This window comes from Marmota monax, unplaced genomic scaffold (genome assembly GCF_021218885.2).
Source record: "Marmota monax isolate L192 unplaced genomic scaffold, Marmota_monax_Labrador192_F-V1.1 WCK01_AAM20220418_F8-fsc00056, whole genome shotgun sequence".
NCBI classification, from domain to species: domain Eukaryota; kingdom Metazoa; phylum Chordata; class Mammalia; order Rodentia; family Sciuridae; genus Marmota; species Marmota monax.
The window spans coordinates 1615112-1637133 of NW_026695212.1; the positions used below are offsets into that span (position 1 = coordinate 1615112).

The 22022-nt window shown below is 38.0% G+C and overlaps 1 protein-coding gene across 2 annotated transcripts in view; it reads right to left on the reverse strand.

The window, feature by feature from the left end:
• CUNH12orf56 (chromosome unknown C12orf56 homolog) overlaps positions 1–22022 on the reverse strand; it is an 81671-nt gene that overhangs the window by 26333 nt on the left and 33316 nt on the right. For both annotated transcript variants that reach the window (XM_046430731.2, XM_046430733.2), the window contains exons 4-6: positions 18111–18519; positions 13627–13688; positions 4316–4460 (exon numbers count right to left, since the gene is read on the reverse strand). In XM_046430731.2, the coding sequence (XP_046286687.2) occupies positions 4316–4460; positions 13627–13688; positions 18111–18519 (616 nt within the window). The remainder of the gene's footprint in view (positions 1–4315; positions 4461–13626; positions 13689–18110; positions 18520–22022) is intronic.

Below are 22022 nucleotides of genomic sequence, written 5' to 3' on the forward strand. Positions count from 1 at the left end.
TTTGAAATCTTGGTGGAATCCTCCATGATCCCTTAGCTCTAGCATCCTGCATTCCTGCAGAAGCAACACCACATGGTTGACACCAAGGTCTAACACCAACTCAAGCAGTATTAAAGCCTCAAGGGACCCTGGCTCCTGCAGCCTCTGAGTGTCTGGGTGGCTGAGTCTGTTGAAAAAACTTCCTAGGCTCCCTTGTGCAAAAAAGTGTCCCACTGGTCTATTCTCTAGAGAATTTTTTACTTTTATTTCCTTGAGTCTGAGATGGATATGAACTTGCCAGCTCCTGAGATGTCCTCAAGCCATCTTTCTCATTGTCTCTAGGCAAAGTCTTTAGCATTTCTTCAGTGGCAGTAATGTTTTTAACAACTGCAACTTTCTTAGCCCTGGTTTTACTTCCACCTTTCAAGTCCAAGTTTTTCAAATCTTTCTGCTCTGCTTTCTGCTTCTGATTATCACAATAGATTTGCCTAAAAGCCACCAAAAATGTCCATGCCACCATCTGAATGCTATGCTGACTAGAGATTTCTTCGAAACAGATTAAAGAGTCCATCACTTTTAAAATTAGTCTCACAGAAAATCTCAGGATATGGGCAAAAGACAGACAAATTCTCAGCCAGAATATAACACGAATGGCCTCTAGTCCAATTACCAATAGTGTTCTCCTTTTTTTTCTAAGCCCTCTTAAGCCCTTTCTTCACTGTCCATGGTCCTATTGGCATTCTAGTGTTCTGAGCTCCCACTGAAATCAGCCATTCATTTCTGCTTACAACAATCTAAAGCATTTACAGCTTGCACTGCTAAACATCTCAAAATTCCTCCCACCAATTCTAAAATGCTCCAGAAACTTATGAATCACATGGTCAGGTTAGTCTCAGCAAGGATCCCACTTCTCACTACCAATTTCTGTTTCAGTCAGCTTTTTTGCTGCTCTGACTAAAAGACCTGACCAGAACAATTGTACAGGATGAAAAGTTTGTTTAAGGGCTCACAATTTCAGAATTCTCAATCAATAGACAGCAGGCTCCATTCCTAAGGGCTCGCGGTGAGGCAGAAGAGTGTGGTGGAGGGAAGCTGTTCACATTATGATCAGAAAGCAGAAAAAGCTTCATTCTTCTTTATGACTGAATAAAAACTTCAATGTGTATATATAACACTTTTTCTTTATTCACTCATTGATGTATACCTAGACTGTTTCCATAGTTTGGCTATTGTGGATTGTGCAATCCACATGGATTGCACAATCCATGTATGTATGCATCACTATAGTAATGATACTAATGACTTTAATTCTTTTGGATAAACACTAAGGAGTGGTATAGCTGGATCATATGGTGGTTCCATTCCTAGTCTTTTGAGGAACTTCCATACTGATTTCTACACTGGTTGTACTAATTTATAATCTCAACAATGTAAACATGAGGAACTGAATATCTTAACCACACTTGCATTTCTAATGCCCGCTTCTGCTACCATTAGAACTGCAATGAATGTCTATTGAATTATTAGAAAATACTATGAAAAATGCCATAGAACTGCACTGGCCAATATAGTAGCCACTGACCACAGTGGCTCTGTAAATGAATTAAATTAAAATCAGAATTTCACTTCCTTTGTCTTTAGCCACACTGAAGTGCATTAATAGTCACATGTGGCTAATGTCTACCATACTGAGCACCACAGATTATGAGACATCAAAGAAAGTTCCATGGACAGAGCTGCTATAGAAGATAAAAAGGGAAGATTTTACTAAAGTTCTTCGCTGAGGATGACAGGAAAGGCAGAAAGATGACATTTGAGCTGAACCTTGAAGAATGGGTAGGAGTTTAACAATAGAAAATGGAAGATGTATCCTAGAAAAACTTTGGTTCATTCATTTAACATAATGTTCTTGAATTCCATCCATTTTCCTGAAAATGACATAATTTCATTTCAGGGTATTCAAGTCATACCACAGAGCTCAAGCTTTTAGAAGACAGACTTCAGAAAGAAGATGAAGTGGTTAGCAGACACTGTGTATTAGTGTATTAGGTCTGGCTTTATTCTCTGTCTGCATCTTTATTTTTGCTCCACAGCCATAGCCACCTACATCAGGCTTGGTTTAATATTGGAGATGTTTAAATGACTTCTTCCTATCTAACCCTCAGATGGCACTTTGGTTCTCCTATCTAAACATCCACTTTAAACCCAATCCCTGGGCTGGGGATATAGCTCAGTGTTTGTTAGAGTGCTTGTCTTGCAGGCCCTGGATTCAAGCCCAAGCACCACTAAATAAATAAATAAACAAATAAATAAATAAATAAATTCAATCCCTGATTGTTTTCAGTTTGTCTAAGGGGTATCCTGACTGAAATCCTTTCCCATCCTTACCCAGCTATTAGCTTTACTCTTGACAATCTTTGTGTCCTTGATCCTGGATCCAGACCTCACATTCCATGAAAGACCTGTTCCCACACCTTAAATAAGCAGATCATCCTAGTACCAAATGCTTGTACATCTAGTGTAATTTCACCCATATGCTGGAATGCTCACATATTTAATTTTGCCCACTTCTATCTAAAGATCACTCCCACCCTTGGGAACTATACCTTCTCCATGAGCTGGATCAGATACCAGGACTTGCCCTGCCCAGATGATAGTCCCTTGCTGATAAACTGCCTTCCTAAAATAAAGGCCAGGCCTGTCCAAATTCAGAGTCTGTGACAGAGACCATTAGTGGAGAGTCTTAAATGCCAACGTGGCTGCACTTAATTTAGTAAGAAAAGTCACAAGAGGTTTTTCAACAAAGAAGCCCACATAATCAGGGTCATTGACTAAATTAATACCATGTGTGGGATGGAGTGGGGAGGTTTAGTTGGGTGACGATAATCCCAATTTCTTTAGCCTTTCCACATGAATTCCATTTCCATTTTCATAATCAATGTGGTTGGTCTTTTTGATGTTCATCCCTTTATTTTCCACAATTCTCCTCAAATCCTAGAGTCAAAACATGGATGTTGCATTCCTTACAATATCTGTCCAGTATGGACCATTTTAGAACCATGCAGTACCACATCATTCTTACCTGAATCTCAATGTTTTCAGACATTTGGCATATTACTCTCTATGCTGATTCTGTTCTCTAATTAGAGTGATAGACCATCCTGATTTGCATGAGACTGTCCTAGCCTTCCCATGTCCCAGGAACTTCCTCAGGCCCACATTAACTGGAACAGCTGGTCACCCTAGTCTAGGCAAACCAACATGGTTGGTCATCCTACATTTGTATTATCTAGAATTAAGAAGTGGCCAGGACTGTCTATAATGGTGGAGGGGTTATATATTTCACAACTGCTCAATAAGATGGTAGCAGCTATGTATGAGGCCACTAGCCAGAATTAGGATGCAACATATATCCACCAACATGAGTTTGGCCTTAGGCAGGGCTTACCACTTCACCTTGGCCTCATTACCACCACATCATTAATCATCTGAGCTTCTTCAAACCTTTCCCCTGAAACTGAAAATGAAGCATTTATAACTTAACCAAGTGAGAACTAGGCTGCCTTGTTTTCTCAGGAGTCACATTTTTAAAAATAACTATCCCACACTCAAAAGTAATTCTTTTTTTTTTTAAGTTGTCAATGGACCTTTATTTTATTTATTTATATGTGGTGCTGAGAATTGAACCCAGTACCTCACACAGGCTAGGTAAAGTGCTCTACCACTGAGCCACAACCCTCAAAAGTAATTATTTAAAATTACATTTTCATTATAGAGGAATCTGTACAGTAAAACTTCTTGAAATATACTTTCCCATATTACAACTCATATTTAAAAACTTTCCCTCTAAAACCTCTTTTTTGGGGAGTGTTGGGTGCAGGTACTAGGGATTGAACCCAGGGGAATTTAACTACTGAGCCACATCCCCAGCCCTTTTTATTTTTTTTATCTTGAGACAGGGTCTCACTAAGTTGCTTAAAGCCTTGCTAAGTTGCTTAGGCTGGCTTTGAAATTGTGATTCTCCTGCCTCAACCTCCTGAGCCACTAGGATTACAGGCATGGGCCACCACACACAGTTCTAATACCTCTCTTTGGGTCTACCAACCCAACCCATGTGAGCCACTTTGTGCTATGGCCACCCTCTCTCTCCAACCCCTATCTCCCCACCCCATTTAAACATTACTGACTACCTAACAAACTTTCAAGTATTAAGACATGATTGTATTAAATTTAAACAACAATTTGAAACATAGCATCAGCATACAACTTCATATTTTAATTTATGCTTGAATAACCAGGTCAAACAAGTTTTATAGATTAAAAATAAAACACCTACTTTCCAAAAAAGTCTTTTCAGAATGAAATTTTTCTGGGCTGCCACCTTAAGTTCCGTAATTAAACAAAGTATCTTCCTCAAGGTACTGTCTTTAAGAAAAAGTTCAGATTTAAGTTGACTGAAGTGCTTAATTTTCTCCTCAGATCTACAAGAAAAATTTCCATGTAAAATATAAGAAAAAAAGCAGTTTAAGAATATCAGTGATTATTAACAGGTTGTAAAACTTTGTTACTAATGAAATTTTAGTATGGTTTTGTACCCCCCTACCCTTATTATTCATCAGTCATGAAGCTTACTACCCCCAGACTAAAATGTTTCTTGCTCTCGAACTTACTTTTTACTCATACCCTTTACTAGATTGAACCTATACCATACTCTTGCTGTCCCTGGTAAATGTCCATCTCTCTTTCATAAGCTAGCCTTATTACTTACCAAAATCCACAAACCACATTTAATATTATTTCCTTAATGTTTTTTCTTTTAATCAATTCACATTGGCTTAAAGAAGTTTATTCATAAAGAAAACACTGTATTGATCCGGGGGCCTAAATGTACACCTAAGGAACTTCCAGATACAGGGGCTTAAACATGGATGTGCGTCTGAGGAATTTCTGAGGGCCTAAACATGGATGCCTGAGGCATGCCTGATCCTAGGGCCTAAACATGGACTCCTGAGGCACTTCTGGATCCCAGAGCCTAAATATGGATGTCTGAGGAACCTGGAGGCTTAAACATGGACGTGTGCCTGAGGAACTTCCGGATGCTTTGGCCTAAACATGGAGGACTGAGGAACTTCCGGATCCTAGAGCCTAATCATGGACGTGCACCTGAGGAACTTACGGACCCAGGAGCCTAAACATGGATGTGCACCGATGAACTTCCAGATCCTGGGGCTTAAACATGAACGTGTGCCTGAGAAACTTCTGGATCCGGTGGCCTAAACATGGACGTGCACCCGAGGAACTTCCGGATCCAGGGGCCTAAACATGGACGCCTGAAGCACTTCCGGATCTGAGGGCCCAAAGATGGACATGTACCTGAGGAACTTCCAGATCCGGGGACCTAAATATGGACGCCTGAGGAACTTACAAATCCTAGAGTCTCAACATGGACGTGCACCAAAGGGACTTCCGGATCCTAGAGCCTAAACATGGACATGCAACTGAGGAACTTCCAGATCCGGAGGCCTAAACATGGAGGACTGAGGAACTTCCGGATCCGAGAGCCCAAAGATGAACGTGCACCTGAGGAACTTCCAGATCCTGGGGCCTAAACATGGATGCCTGAGGAACTTCCGGATCCGGGGCCTAAACACGGACATGCACCCGAGGAACCTCTGGATCCGTGGACCTAAATATGGACGCCTGAGGAACTTCTGGATGCTACCGCCTAAACATGGATGTGCGCCCGAGGAACTTCCGGATCCGGGGGCCTAAATATGGACGTGCACCCATGGAACTTCCGGATCCTGGGGCTTAATGGACGTGCGCCTGAGGTCCAGGGGCCTAAACATGGATGCCTGAGGAACTTCCGGATCCGAGGGCCTAAACATGGACATGTTCCTGGAATTTCTGGATCCTTGTGCCTATAAAGGGCAGGGTGTGATTCTCAGAAGAGATGTGGCCCATGAAGGGGAGCCTAGTATGGGGCCTGTTGGGGGGCAGACTGAGCTGTCACACCCTGAACTTGAATGTGACGGTGGCCTCACTTCCCGGTCTTCCCCTGGGTGTCACTTCCTCCCCTTTCAGGCAGTGCTGGGAGGAAGTGAGAACAGGCACAGGGGCCAGGCCCTGAGGAGGGCCTCTTTCTCCTCGCTTAGCCAGGCGCCTGGCCTGGCTGGGGACAGGGATGTCTTGTGACACTGGCTGCCTCCTGCATCCCTGTCCCAGAACCTCAGGGACCACAGGCAGGGACAGTCGTTGATTCTCTCCTGGTCTCTGACCCTCAGCCCCGGGGTCTGCGCAGGGAGAGCTCTGTCTCCCAGAGGGTCAGGGGGCCCCTGTGACATGCTGCACCTTACCCACGGTTATCCTGGGTGAGCACAGATTAGGACACCAGACGCTACTGAGAGTGACATCTCCTAGATGGGCAGCTGTGGACTTTGCCTCCGTCCCCAGGCCTCGGACACTGGATGATCCCCCCCAGAGACAGAAAATAACCCCACACTACCCAAGACTTATTTTTAAGCTTTGGATTCTGAAATTTTCCTGCTGCCACCTTCTTTGTGAAGCCAGTTTTTCAACAGAGACAATATTCCAGGGGGAAAAAACAAAACAAAACATGGAATCAATCAAACCAAGCTGACACATCTGGTCCTCCAAGAGACATCTGGGTTGGAGGGAGAACAGCCATTCTCAACTGGCGAAATAGTGAAGTTCCCTGGTCCTTATTTTGTGTAAGCAAAATAAATAATCTGATGTTTAAAAAAAAAAAAAGAAAAAGAAAACTTTGTATTGCTACTTGACAGAGAAAACCAGTATAACTTGGCATAAATATCAGGTAACTGTGAAAACAGAATGAAAGCTACACAGATTCTTTTTATTGTTTTTATTAGTGCACTATTAATGTTTGTTTTTTAATTGGTGCATTAAAATTATACATAAGTTCCTCCCCTCCCTCCTCCTCCTTTCCCTTGATCCCTTTCCTCTGTTCCACTATTCTCTCCCTTCTATTTTCATGAGATCCCCCTTTTTCAATTTCTTATTTCTCTCTAGCTTCCACATATAAAAGAAAACCTTCAACCCTTGACTTCCTGAGTCTGGCTTACTTTATTTAACATGATGATCTTCACTTCCATCCATTTACCAGCAAATGACATAATTTCATTCTTTTTTATTTCTGAATAAAACTCGTGTGTGTGTGTGTGTGTGTGTGTGTGTGACATTTTCTTTATTCATTCATCTGTTGACACCAAGCCTGGTTGCATAACTTGGCTATTTTTGTGAATTGTGCTGCTATAAACACTGGAATACAGGCACCACTATAGTATGCCAATTTCAGTTCTTTTTGATGAAACCAAGGAGCAGAATAGCTTGTTTAAAAATATGGTGGTTCCATTCCCAGTCTTTTCAAGGGATCTCCATACTGCTTTTCATAATAATTATACTGATTACATTCTCACCAACAATGTATAAATGTTCCTCTCTCTCCACATTCCCAGCACTTATTATTTATGTTCTTGATGATTCCCATTTTAACTAGGGTGAGATGAACTCTCATTGTAGTTTTGATTTGTATTTCCTTGATGCTAAGGATGTTGAATTTTTTCATATATTTATTGACCACATTTCTTTTGAGAAATGTCTGTTTAGTTCATTTTCCCATTTATTGATTGAATTATTGTGTGTGTGTGTGTGTGTAATTTGTTGTTGTTGTTGTTTTGTTGTGGTGCTGGGGATTGAACCCAAGGCCTCATGCACACTAGGTAAGGGTTTTACCACTGAGCTATATGCCCAGCCTGTTTTTTGAGTTCTTTATGTATTCTCAGTATTAACCCCTGTAAAAGGAGTAGCTGGCAAAGTTTTTCTCCCATTCTGTAGCCTGTCTTTTCATGCTCTTGCTTCCTTGGCTGTGCAGAAGTCTTTTAATTTGATGTCATCCCACTTATGGTTTTAGAGTTTTATTTCTTGAACTTTAGGGGTCTTATTATGGAAATCAATGCCTACAGTTATTTTGGAGTGGTGATCCTAGGTTTTCTTTTATCATTTGCCAAGTTTCTGATCTAATTCCTACCTCTTTGATGCACTTTGAGTTGACTTTTGTGCAGGGTGATAGATACAGATATAATTTCATTCTTGTACATATGAATATCCAGTTTTCCCAGCACCATTTTCCAGCACGTTAAAAAGGCTATCTTTTATCCAACCTGTTTTTGGCACCTTTGTCAAGGATCAGATAGATACATGACTGTATCTGTGTGATTTTTTTCTCTGTCTTCTACTCTGTTCCATTGATCTTCATGTTTGTTTTTATGCCCAAACCATGTTATTTTGTTCCTAGAAAAGCTACACAAATCCAAAGTAGATGCTCCATATTCTGAGCTTCAGGTCTACACTCACTTTGCAGAAAAGACAGATGAGCATATGTTGGAGAGCTGTCCCTACCAGTACTAAGTCAAGAGCTGCTCTCTGAGGAGAGCAGACTAGCTGGAGAAGAGAATCATTTTTTTCACTATGGAATTCAAAGTTGTTTCAGGCCATGTCAGAGTGCTACCTGAAATCAGCTCCCATCACTGATCCACCTGATCCCACACATCAGAAAAAGCTGCCTTAACTGAAAAGGTCAATACTTCTGTTTAGATCTTTCCTTAGTCCCTCTAACAAATGCAACCCCTCTGCCATCACAGGTTTTTTCACATTTCTGGTATCACTATAATCCCATTTTGCCCCACTGTAGTTATTTATGTATGTGATCCTGGCCCCTTGGCTGATTTTTAGCAACCTGAAAAACAAATGTTATCAGATTAAATATTGTTTCCATCTCACACTGTGCTCAGCAATCACAACTTGCATGTAACTGTGACTGACTGGCAGGCTCCAGCCTGGGCACTTTTCATAGACCAGCTCGTTCACTGAGCTAGCTCCCACTGAGTAGACTGAGCTGGAAATTACTTGGCATTTTATAGAAAGCTAGAGAAAATAGGCTAACCTCTCCACCCTTAAAAAACTAGGGATTTAGATCACCAGCATGCAAAGTAACAGCAGGAAGGACATTCCATGTTCTGTGTGGTTGATGGAATTTTAGAATCTCTGACCTGAAGTAAAAACTATCTTACCCCCTCCTTCAGAAATCTATGATACCAGCCATCTATTCCCATGCTACTACATGCCACTACTTTCCCCTTTATTTGTAAAAGTATTTAAGATGTTCTATTCGATCAATGAGCATTTCCTATTGACTCCAAAATTAAGACTTTCTTTAAAAAAGCACTGTATTTTTCTAGTGGGAACACTAAAGATAAAATAATCATTACAAATTCAGCAATAATAATCCTAGAGGCAGGGGAACATGATAATTATGAGCATGAGGGCTGAGGTCAGAATCCTGGACCTGCCCCTGGTAAGCTAGGTAATTATCACCGGGGCAAGTTATACCACACTCCCTGTGCCTCAGTTGCCTCTTCTGTATGATGCAGATGATGACAGTACCCACTGTGCTGATACTTCAGTTAATGCATGTCCTTCACACATGACAAGTGTTTAATAAGTGGATTCTAAATAAAGAAGGTATGTTTGAGATCCTGCTTCCCTCTACATCCACTTCTAATTATTACCACATTTCATTAAGAAAAAAGAAAATCATAAAATCCCTCTACTCTCTGAGAACTCCTGAAACAACAGAAATGTAGCTTTCAAAAAACAAATGAGCTTAGAAAAGCACAAACTCAGATAAAATACAGCATCAGTAGAATTATTTTGAAATTAATTTTATACTTTTTCCCATTCAAAGTCAGCAATCTGCTAAGACTCATAATAGAAATAAAAATTTTAAAAAATATATATTTTAGCTGTAAATGGACACAATACCTTTACTTTGTTTATTTAGTTTTTTATGTGGTACTGGGGATTGAACCTTCACACATGCTAAGCAAGCACTCTACCACTGAGCCACAACCCCAGCCCAAAATAAACTTTTTAATCCTTTGCAAACCTATGATCATAGATTGTAATGCCAAACTAATTTTTTAAAACACCAAAACATTTTTCAGAGGAAAAAGCACACTAATCTCTTCACACTAAAAATTAATTCATGTATAAATTGAGGTCTCATATATATCATAAATTCAAGTCCCATTAGGAATTCTATATCTCTACAGATAAATAACCAAAATTACAATTTGTATGGACAAAGAATATTTGCTTTTATACATATTATAAATTTCATTTGACTAATTTAAATAATAAAATGTACCAGAAGACACCATTATTCAATTTAGGAGTAAGAATAAAATATATATTAATATCAACAGGTACTCTATATTTTCATCCGTTATAAAACATAATTCACAAGACAATATTGCAAGAAAGATCCTTGTAATGATAAGCTCTATTTTCCTTCATTATTTTAATTTTTCCAGACATTTAATATAAACAATACCTCACACTTGTTAAAAAAAAAAAAAACTTTAGAGCTGGAAAAGACTTTTCAAAAGATTATCTCAGAAGTGTTTTGCATTTTGCATTATATTTACAATGTCCAAGTTACAGAATTGTCCAGTCTATGACACACAGCTCCAATTAAACTAAAGATGTCATGCAGGTAGACACTATTTCTTGTGATTATTGTGTCCCTCATAGTATGTTTTAAGTCACTGCATTTTAAATACTTCAGGAATTAAATCTGTAAGAAACATGATTTTCCTCAGTCAGAACAGAAACAATGGTAGAACTCTCCCTCTTGCCTTCAAGGATAAATGCCACATTTAGAAAGTTAGTGTGTAATAGAATTAGCCTGAAACTCTCTTTAAATAAAGCACTAAAATGAAAACTCAAAGTCCACTGAGGTAGTGCATGCCTGTAATCCTAGCAGCTTGGGAGGCTGAGGCAGGAAGATTGCAAGTTCAAAGCCAGCCTTAGCAATTTACTGAAATCCTAAGCAATTTAACAAGACCCTGTCTCAAAATACGAAATTTTTTTTAAAAAGGGCTGGGGATGTGGCTCAGTAGTTAAGCACCCCTGGGTTAAATCCCTGTTACCAATAAATAAATAAAATTAAAACTCATACTTTTTTACAATAAACATATGAAAACAGAAATTTTAGGCCATCTGTACAGTTTTTTATTTTTTAAGAAATCCCAAACTTTATGTCCTTTAACTTTTACATACATTGAAATGAATCTCAAAAAGGAACATTTTCTTACAAAATTATTACTATCACACTCAACAAAATTACAGAAAATTCTTTGATATTATCTAATACCCAGTCAATTTTATAATTCTTCTGTTGTCTTAAAAATGTCTTTTTATATTTGGTTTGTTAAAATCAAGATCTTTATAAGAGACTTCTTGTATTTATTCATTATGTTTCTTAAATCTTTTAAACTTTTTTTCAGTATGGGAATTTTCAAACATACATCAAAAAAATGGAGAAAATTATATAAGAAGCTCCCACAATACCCATTATCTACCTTCAACAATTTTCAACAAGTCAAACAAGTTAGCCAATTTTGTTTTATCTATTCCCTTACATACACACTTTTTAATAACTGAGTAAAATAAATGCAACATAAATTTACCAGCATTCTCATCCTTTAGGTATAAATTCAGTGGTGGTGATGTGCATTCACAGTTATGCAAAGTGTAAATCCTTACCACTTTCAATTTCCAAAACTTTTTTCCATCCCATACAGAAAGTTTGTCCTGACTGCATTCCTAATTGGCCTCTAGCTCCTGGTAACTCTTTTTCTATTTTCTGTCTCTATGAATTTGCCTATTCTAAGTACCTCATATAACTGGACTAATACAATATTTGTCCTTTTGTTACTGATATATTTCACTTAGAATAATGTCTTCAAGTTTCAGCCACATCAAGCATGTGTCAAAATTCCTTTTTACTGATGGCACACCCACACTTTTAAGTCAGATTCCAGTTTAACTGACTTAACAAAAATACTTCATAGATGGTGCTGTATGCTTCATATCATATCAAATAATGAGGTGCACCAAGTCTGGGAGTCCCACTGAAAGAATGCTCAGACTAATAGATGGGTTTAGTCATGTACAACATGATCTCTGTATTTGGGAACTTCTTTTCACCCTTCTAATGATTTCATCCACTGAGGGTTTTTGCATGAATCTATTATTTCATTAGAGATTGTGAAAATGGTAATTTTCTAATTCTGTTAAAGCTTCCACATTCATTACTGGAATTCTGTAAGAGGGAATTTGCCCTTATCAAATAGGGTTACTTGATTATTGCAAACTGGTTACATTTAATACAGTATAATTCTTTCTGTTTCTTTGCTGATTTTACAGTATAAGGGATTAGTGCCTCATGTTTGATGTGTTTTATTTTTTTGGTGGAGGAAGAGAGAGAGAGCCCTTTCTGTAGATACATCATTACATATTTCTGAATTTTTACATATTCATTATGTTTCAATCACTCCATTCCTTATGTTTTCGGAAGTTGTCCCTTCTCTAGCTAACTAAAAGGACATGGGTTCCTCCATCCTTTTAGTCCAGGCCCTTTTCTCTTTGCTTTCTAGTATTAGCTGTTTCAGACTCATTTTTTGTTTCCTGTCCCAGACCCAGAAGCAGCCATTCCTCTAAAGAACTTTGGTTCCTTTTTGGTGAGGAATGAACATGCATCTTTTTAAAATTAATTTACTCTTAACTCATTTACTTGATCATCAACCTCTCAAAACTTACCCATATCAAAATATCAAAATTGTCAACATCATCAATTCACTGAGTGCTTATTATATGCAAAGTACTATTTTAAGTAAGAATACTTAGGCTAATAAGATTTATTCCTTGCTTTTTAGGAGCTCACAGTCTAATGAAAGAAATGGTCATATCACAAGTAAATACAATAAGAGACAAACCTGTGATAAGAATGTAATAGAACTTTGAAGTCTGAATAAAATCCAGACTCCTTGGCTTTGCATATAGGGTCTTTCATGATCTGGTCTCATTTATTCACTCATTCTATAAAGGCTTATTGCAGCCTACTATGGGCCAGTGACCAAGGTATAGTTCCTTCCCTTAAGGAGCATGCTGTAATATATGGTAGTAAATAACCAAATAAGCAATCATAACATAGACTGGTAAAGATTTTTGGAGAAAAGAAGAGATAAACTAAGACTTGATGTATTGAAGTTATTCACAAAGGGGAAGAAGAGATGAGAGTAGGATTCCAGAAGAGGGACTGTCATGTTAAGCCCCCAGAGAAGAGAAAAGAGTTTTCTGAGAACTGTGAGAAGTTCATTTGGACCAGGAACTTAGTGCAAAAAAGTGGGGTACACAACAGCTGAGGATGGAAAAATAAAGAGACATTATAAACATCTTTGTAATCTTGAGTTTAGAGTTTCACCTAAGGGCAATGGGGAGCCCTTCAAAGACTTTGTGGAATGAATTAGTTACATGAACAGTTTTGTGCTTCAGAAGATCTCTCAGTTGTAATGGAGAAAGAGCTAGAAAGGGGCAAGAGGGAAAACAAAGAGGCCAGCCAGGAAAGTACTGTTGAAGCCCAGAACAGTGATAATCAAAGTAGAGGTACAAATATGATAGTCAACCACATGTTCAATATAGTTAGGAGAGCTGAGGAAGACAGAAAAAAATCCCCATGCAGTTCTATCATATATCACTCCTTACCTGTATGGCTTTTGACTTTTAAGCTCACTAGCATACAGGGGATCTTGTAAAAGAGTAGCTTTCTAAAAGAGAAAAAAAGCAGAAATTGTTAGAATTTTTGTTTACTGAAAAACAATTACCCCTACCGTTAGTCAATATCATGGATCTACAAATAATCCCTTCTATTATTTGTTTATATCATTCATTCCAGTATTTTATAACACCACAGGGAATTTTTTCATTATCTAATTTTTAAAAAAGTTTTAAATCTTACATTTTTTCAATATAAAATAAGTTATCAAATTCAAACAGAACATAAACACATAAAGATGAAAGTTGTGTTTCTTCTTACCCCTTCCATTCTATTCAAAGTAACTATACTTGGTTTGACTTGTTCTTTCATATGTATTGAATACTATAAATGCTATAAATGTTAAATACTATAAATGTTATAATATATGTATCTATACATATATCTATACATATATTGTAATATATGCATTTATAGTATTCATGTATTATGACATGTTTTAATAAGACAGATTTAATCCTAGCTCAATTATATCACATGTATTAATCTGAGACCTAATTTTTAAATCACTTAATATATAATGGACAGTTTTTCATGTCTGTATATATAATTTTTAATGATTACCTAGTATTCCATAGCATAGATATACAATATTTCTCTTAACTGTTCCCTTTCCCTTATTGAAATGGCTAACACTTTTATATTTTATTAACTATTCCCCTATTGTAAAATTAATGGAGTTGATTTTTCCTTAAAGCTTTAGTGTTAACATTTCCTATTTATTCTCAGTCCTCAAAACAAACATATAGTGTTTAGCAAGTTCTCTAAGTAATCTTTTCTCTGTATTGAGGCTTTAGAGACAGGTCAGAAGGAATTCTGAGCCAAGTCCAGGCGCGGTGGCACACAACTGTAATCCCAGAGGCTTGAGAGGCTGAGGTAGGATTGGGCGTTCAAAGTTAGCCTCAGCAACTTAGTGAGGCCCAAAATAACTTAGTGAAATCCTGTCTTTAAAAGGTTAAAAAAAGGGGGGAAGGGCAGGGGGTGATGTGGCTCATGGTAAAATGCCCCCCAATCCCCCAACTAAAAAAAGCGAAATTCTGAAATGTTGCTGATTTGCAATTCCAAACATGCTTACCTATGTCTTAATAGCAGAGCAGGGTGGTGAATGGTGGTCTAGTTTTTATTACTGCTTTCATTATTATTCTGTTTTAAAAAGAAACTAAAGCCAGGCTTGGGCAAATTGCCTACAATTACAGCTACTCAGGGGAACAGAGGCAGGCGAATCTCAAGTTTGCAGGAGGATCTCAAGTTCAAGGCCAGGATGGGCAACTTAGTAAGACCCTGTCTCAAAATAAAAAATAAAAAGGTCTGGGGATGGGCTGGGGTTGTGGCTCAGTGGTAGAGTGCTTGCTTAGCATGTATGAAGCACTGGGTTTTATTCTCAGCACTGCATATAAATAAATGAATAAAATAAAGGTCCATCAACATCTAAAAAAATATTTTTAAAAAAAGGTCTGGGGATGTAACTCAGTGGTAAAGTGCCCCTTGGTTCAATTCCTAGTATCAAAAACAAAATCTTTCCCTTTACTCCATTCTAAATGTTGATGTTTGCCTTAAATCTAGAATTTAATATGGAGTATGGCTTCATCATTTAGCCTTCTAGCAGCTATCTTCACAACATATAAAGGGCAAAGAATTACCATATTTCATCTTTACAGAATTAGAGATGCTAAACGACCCAGAAGTAATTATTATTGGTAAAAGTTACAAATAAAATGGACTATTGATGGAGACCTAACTCTTTGGACACCCTTAAAACCAAGATGAGTAATGCTAATTTCTAATTGGATGACTTAGACTAATTCTGTGAAAGAGTATATAGTTAAAATGTCTACCTACTTCAATATGATAGATCGTTCAGGATCTCAAGGCACAAAAGATCAGTTACCTCAGAAAAGCCTGGCTGGTTTAAATGATCTTTCCCAAAATTTCCTAAAACTTATGAAAACATCACCACGACTAACCAAAGGTGACCAATCTGAGGAGAGAATTCAACAGGGTCACAGAAAAGTCACAACTTTTATATTGTTTCTATTGAATTATTATCTTAATGTTACTAGGATAAATATTAGCCCAATTCATAATTTATATGCAAAATATTTGCTTATTCATTTTTCATCTTTCAAGGGATAGGATATTATTTTAAATGATACTATATACCAACTCATAAAAATAATACTCCTCCAACCAAATTGAGTTTGTTGGTCATTTTCAAAGAAAAAAAAATCCAATTATCTGAGTTCAAATCTCAGTTCCACACTAGCTATGTGACCTTGCACATACTTAATTTATTTGTGCCTCAATTTCCTCACCTATTAACTTGGGAATAACATCCTACCTCATAGGGTTATTGTGTAGACTAAACAGGTTAATATCTGTTTTTAAACAAACATATAGAAGGCCATTGTTTCACACAGGGCTCCTGCACAAGACCCAGCCGATCTTGGAATCACTCCTGCCAAATGCTGTATATTCAAATTGAAACTTCAAGGTACAGACAGATCCTAAAACATAGTCTGTCTGAAAACAGAATGATTCTAGTTTACCTGTCAATGTAACAAGAAAATTCCCTCTATTTTAACCTTACAAAAAAATGAATCTGAAGTAACCTGATATTAATCATTTTTCCCTGTTGTTCTGTTTCCTCTTTCCCACCTTACAGAACCCACTGTTCTGCTATTGCCCAGAGGAAACTCTCATAATATTTTGTAAAATGGAGGCTTCCCCCAATTCATTAATTGCTAATAAAAATCTATGGGATCCATAACCAAACTTGTAACTCTGCCTTTGACTCAATAAATCACCAGAACAGAGCCTACTAGATAACAATACATGTTAGTAATTGTTACTGCATTTATTATTGGAAAGATTATACATAGCTTTATAGGTATGAATTGGTCAGACTTGCCCCACCTGTGCCTCTGCTACAGAGTTAAAAAGTAGTATTAAAACCAGAAGTTAGTCAATTCAGGGAAGCATGAACAGTTGTTTTAAAATATTTATTCAGATTTTTTTTAAAAAGTCAATTAAGTTTTGGTTTTTCTATTAGAATACAGAGTTCTTTTAATAGGCCAGGGTTTTCCTCTATTTGTGACTTGGTTAGATTTTTAATTTGGACAAAGCTGTTTAAAAATTTAGAGGAGAATTTTAAATATTTGTAGTCTTCTGAATCTTGCTATGAGGGAAAAAAACTAGAGTTATCTTGCAGTTTTTCACAATTTTCAGTCTCTTATAAAACCTTTGCTTCATAGTTTTTTTCTGAATAAAACAGCTTTTTATATTTATTAATATTGTAAAGGAAGATCAATAATAAATGTTATCACTGAAGATAACTTAAAGGTATCACATTTTTTAAATAAGTTACTTGTTTTCTTAAACTAATCCAGATGTTTAAAAAAGAGCCCTGGGCTGGGATTGTGGCTCAGCGGTAGAGCGCTCGCCTATCGATTCTCAGCACCACATAAAAATAAAGGCATTGTGTTGTGTCCATCTACAAAAAAAAAAAAAAAAAAAGAGATTCTCTCTCTCTCTCTCTCTCTCTCTCTCTCTCTCTCTCTCTCTCTCTCTCTCTCTCTCTCTCTCCCTCCCTCCCTCCCTCTCTCTTAAAAAAATAATAAATAAAAATAAAAGAGCCCTAAGTGGGAGTTCTGATTCTTCTCCTAAAGTTACTTTATAATCTTGAGTAAATCACTTAAAAGTTTTGTGCTTCATTTTCCTGGTTTGTAAAACAAGACTTAGACTAATGATTTCTAGATAAAATTATTTGATTCTATAACAATGATACCTATTTTCAAGAATGCAGAAAATAAATACAGAAACACAGTGACAGTTTTAAATTTTACCTGGGTCACCCCAAATAACTGCAAAAGGCTACCTGGTGAGACTCACTGATGACTGTCTCACTTACCTACGTCTACAAAATCCCAGGTTCTCCATTTTTGTAAGTCTTTCCTCATCAATGAGCATTTCTCCCTCTGCAACAGCCTATGAATAAAATGATCCCCTTCATTGTCCAGTGCAGTTTTTGAGATGGTGGGAGCTGAACCCAGGGAAGCCCTACCACTGAGTTACCTTTAAGTTGCTCAGGCTGGCCTTGAATTTGCAATCTCCTGCCTCAGCCTCTCAAGTCACTGGGATTACAGATGTGCAACACCACACCTGGCTTGTTCAGTGTATCTGTCTTTCAAAATATTATTAAAGTCTAGGGTAAATTTCCAAAATAGGGCGGTAGAGCCAGGAAGGCATGTTTATGGAAAGAGAGGGGGAGTGGGGGGAGAGAGAGAGAGAGAGAAAGGAAGAAAGGAAGGGGAAGGGGAGAGAAGGGAAGGGAAGGGAAGGGAAGGGAAGGGAGGGAAAAGGATAGGAAAGGAGGGAGGGAAGTTAGAGGTCAAAGTTATCTTATGAGGACACTTACTATGATGTAATTGTTCCATGAACTTTTTAAGTGCAGAAATATTGATGAGGTTGTGGAAATAACATACAAATGAAGTTCCAACTCCTTCTTGTCTAGGTTTGAATTGCTCTGTAAAGGGGAACCTAGAAGGGAATTTTCTGAATGAAACGCATTTGTGTTCCTATGGCACTTGAAAAGGAATTCACTTGAAGAGTCTTTGTGATCCGGAAGTCTCTGGGGTTCTTTTGGGTTCCTTGTACAAGATGTCAAGCCAACAGCCTTGCCAGTAGCTGGTGTGAACTGACAGCTCCCCCTGGGGGGCACAGGTAAGGGTCGAAAGGCACCTTGGCCATGAAGGAACAGCTTCTTGGGGTCTGAAGGTGAACACAGAGTTGAGTCCTTGGATGGTGTGCTGCTCTCTTGGGGATACCTGTGGGTAGAATTTAGTGTTAAATATAACAGAATTAATTAACACTTAGGATATAAATATAACATTTAGAATAATTAACACTAAGGAACAAAAAGAACCTGATGAGCAATTGCAACTAAGATTGGGAAAGCAAGTGTTTTCGCATAAATGGAATGCTTGGTAAGAGGAGGAAGTGATTTGACCTGACTTGCTATTACCCACTGACTACAAGAAAGACAGCACGGCAATCCTTGAGCAGACTTTCCTGTTTACGGAAACTGCACTCCACCCAATGTCATATCAAGAAGCACTTTTTATATTGAAAGCATTGTGCCTGCCCTTTGTGGAGCCCCAATAATTTCACTGAAAGGACCTTTTCATTCTGGTTTTTAACCTTATTGTCATTTTGTTGTCCATTCTGAACATCCTATAAGAAAAAAACTACTCAAATAGAGATACAAAGAATTTTTAATGCCGATTTCTTTAATTCGCATACTCCTCTGATTTTCCCAGGATCACCCCAGTAGGATCCGCCCTTCTTTCGGCATCAGTGTCGGATCCCATCCCTTCAGGTTCTTCATTCTCTCCACCACGACCTTCTCCTATCATGTAACACAAAGAAGCTGGAGAATACAGAAAGTGGCATTCCAACCCTGGCTCTGCCACCCAGTGGTTCTTTAACAAAGGTTAAAGTTTAAGGGAGGCCATGGTTTTGGACTAGCCTCCTACACTAGGCCCCAGCGGGTCAGATACCAGAATGGAGTCACTTGTGCTGAGTGTCACATACTCAAACTCAACCTGATTCAGCATGAAGAGGAAGTCCCCTCTACTTTGACCCTCTTTGTTCTCTGTTTCTACTTTCTTAGTCCTTTTCTGCCTATAAAGCCAACCTCCTCCTCCGCTCAGCTCAGCAGAATACTCGTTCTACTTTCTAGAATGAGGTGCTGACTGACTATAAAATCACAAATAGATTTGTGATTAGATCTTTAAACTGAAATTTTGGTAATTGTCTTTGACCTCATAATTGACTTAAGCCTCAATTTCCTAATTTTAAAATAGGAAAAATAGCACCAATCCCCTAGGGCTTCTGTGAGGATTTAATAAGAAAATACACTTAATGTGTTTGTAACACTAGAGACAACAAGTGCTAGCTGTTAATAACACCCTATATTGTCTTTAGTTGATGGCTTATCTTTTTATATTAAAGTATCTACATCTCCCATAAGATTGGAACCTCATGAAAGGGGAAAGCCACTTTCTTTTTATTAGTTTTTAATTCATTCATTAGTTCTAAAATTCATTGTCTGTATAGTGTTCTTGACTGAGCTCATTTCCAATCTGAGCTCTCTTCCCCACTGATACTGCATGTGCACACACATGTCCATATGCACATGTACACACACACACACACACACACACACAGAGTAGTCATTCCAGGTCTCCCATCCATCCCCCTATAACCACTCCTTGCCAAACTTAAGAATATGTATATGGCACTATGGCCGGGCACAGTGGCACACACTTGTAATCCCAGCAGCTTGGGAGGCTAAGGCAGGAGGATCGCGAGTTCAAAAACCTTGGCAAAAGCGAGGCACTAAGCAACTCACTGAGATCCTGTCTCTAAATAAAATACAAAATAGGGCTGGGATATAGCTCAGTGGTTGAATGCCCCTAAGTTCAATCCCTGGTACTGCCCTCCCAAAAAAGGTATATGGCACTATGGAAATAACCTAGGTGCTCTTCAACAGTTGAATGGATTATAAAAGACATGTGATATAATACACACACACACATACACACACACACACACACACATATATATATATATATTATACATATATATAAGATATATATATATATAATGGAATATTACTCAGCCTTAAAGAAGAATGAAATTATAGCATTTGCTGATAACTGGATGGAGCTGGAGAATATCACACTAAGTGAAGTAAGCCAACCCAAAAAAAACCAAAGGGCGATTGTTTTATCTGATATGTGGATGCTAATTCACAATAACGGGGTAGGGCTAAGGAAAATTAGAGTTACTTTAGATTAAGTAAAGGGGAGTGAAGCAAGGGGAGAGGGTATGGGAGTAGAAAGGATAGTAGAATGAATAAGACATTACCCCGTATGTACATATATAACCATATGACTGGTGGGATTCTACATTATGTATAATCAGAAGAATGAGAAATTATGCTCCATTTATATATGATGTATCAAAGTGCACTCTACTGTCATGTATAACAAATTAGTACAAATTTTTAAAGATTTTTTTAAAAAATAACATGTATGGCATTGTATTCCCAGAATAGGGTCTGGAAGGAAGAGTTGGGTGCTCATACTCTTCTTGCCCTGCAGAGTGGGACATGGCATAACCAGATTTTAATTACACAATGGACAAATTACTGTACATGATATACACAAACCCTAAATGCTGTTCAATAAGTGTCTTGCATGACCCTATTTTCTTCATAAGATTCTAATATTAGATAACAGTATTACTTAAGTGTCTAAGAATATAAGATGCTCACACTATAATTTTTTTTTTTGGCACTAGGGATTGAAGTCAGGGGCACTTGGCCACTGAGCCACATCCCCAGCCCTATTTTGTATTTTATTTAGAGACAGGGTCTCACTGAGTTACCTAGCGCCTCACCATTGCTGAGGCTGTATTCAAACTTGCAATTCTCCTGCCTCAGCCTCCCAAAGCTGCTAGGATTACAGGCATGTGCCACTGTGCCAGGCCACATTATGATTTTTGAATAAATGAACGTTAGAGATTGAGAGCTCATGACCCTCCTCCCACCACCAAATTAATATGCTGAAAATTAACCTTCATTGTGATAATATTTGCAGGTGGGGTCTTTGGGAAGTAATTGTGAAAGTAAATCCCTCACAAACGGGATTAATGCCTTTATAAGAGAGACTCCAGAGACCTCTTTAAGCTCCTTTCCATCATGTGATGGCACCCTTGTCTCTGACCTCTAGCTTCTGCAACTGTGAAAAATGAATTTCTGATGTTTATAAGCCACTCCATCTATGGCACTTGTTATAGCAGCCCAAACTGACTAAGATAACAACTATATTTAGCTTAGAAAAGAATGAACTATATATATTTCATATCTCTTTATAGTAATACATTTTCTCCCTTCCTCCCTCCCTCCCTCTCTACTTCTCCCTCCCTCCCCCCCTCCCTCCCTCTCTCTCTCTCTCTCTCTCTCTCTCTCTCTCTTTCTTTCGCAGTGAGGGGATTGTACTTAGGGCCTTGAGCCTTCTAGGCAAGCAGTCTACCAGAGAGCTATACTCCCAGTCCTAGTGATATACTTCTTGGTTTTAACTTGGTAAAATTTATAAACTGCTTAATTAACTCTTGTGATCTACAAAGTAAGAATTACCTTAAAAATAAGAGGATTTGAAAAATGCTGCAGTATATCTGAATGCTCTGAATATTTATTTATTTTTTAAGAGTAGGATTTATCCAAGTGAGAAGAAATGACACAAAGCTCCCATAAGGTGAGAGG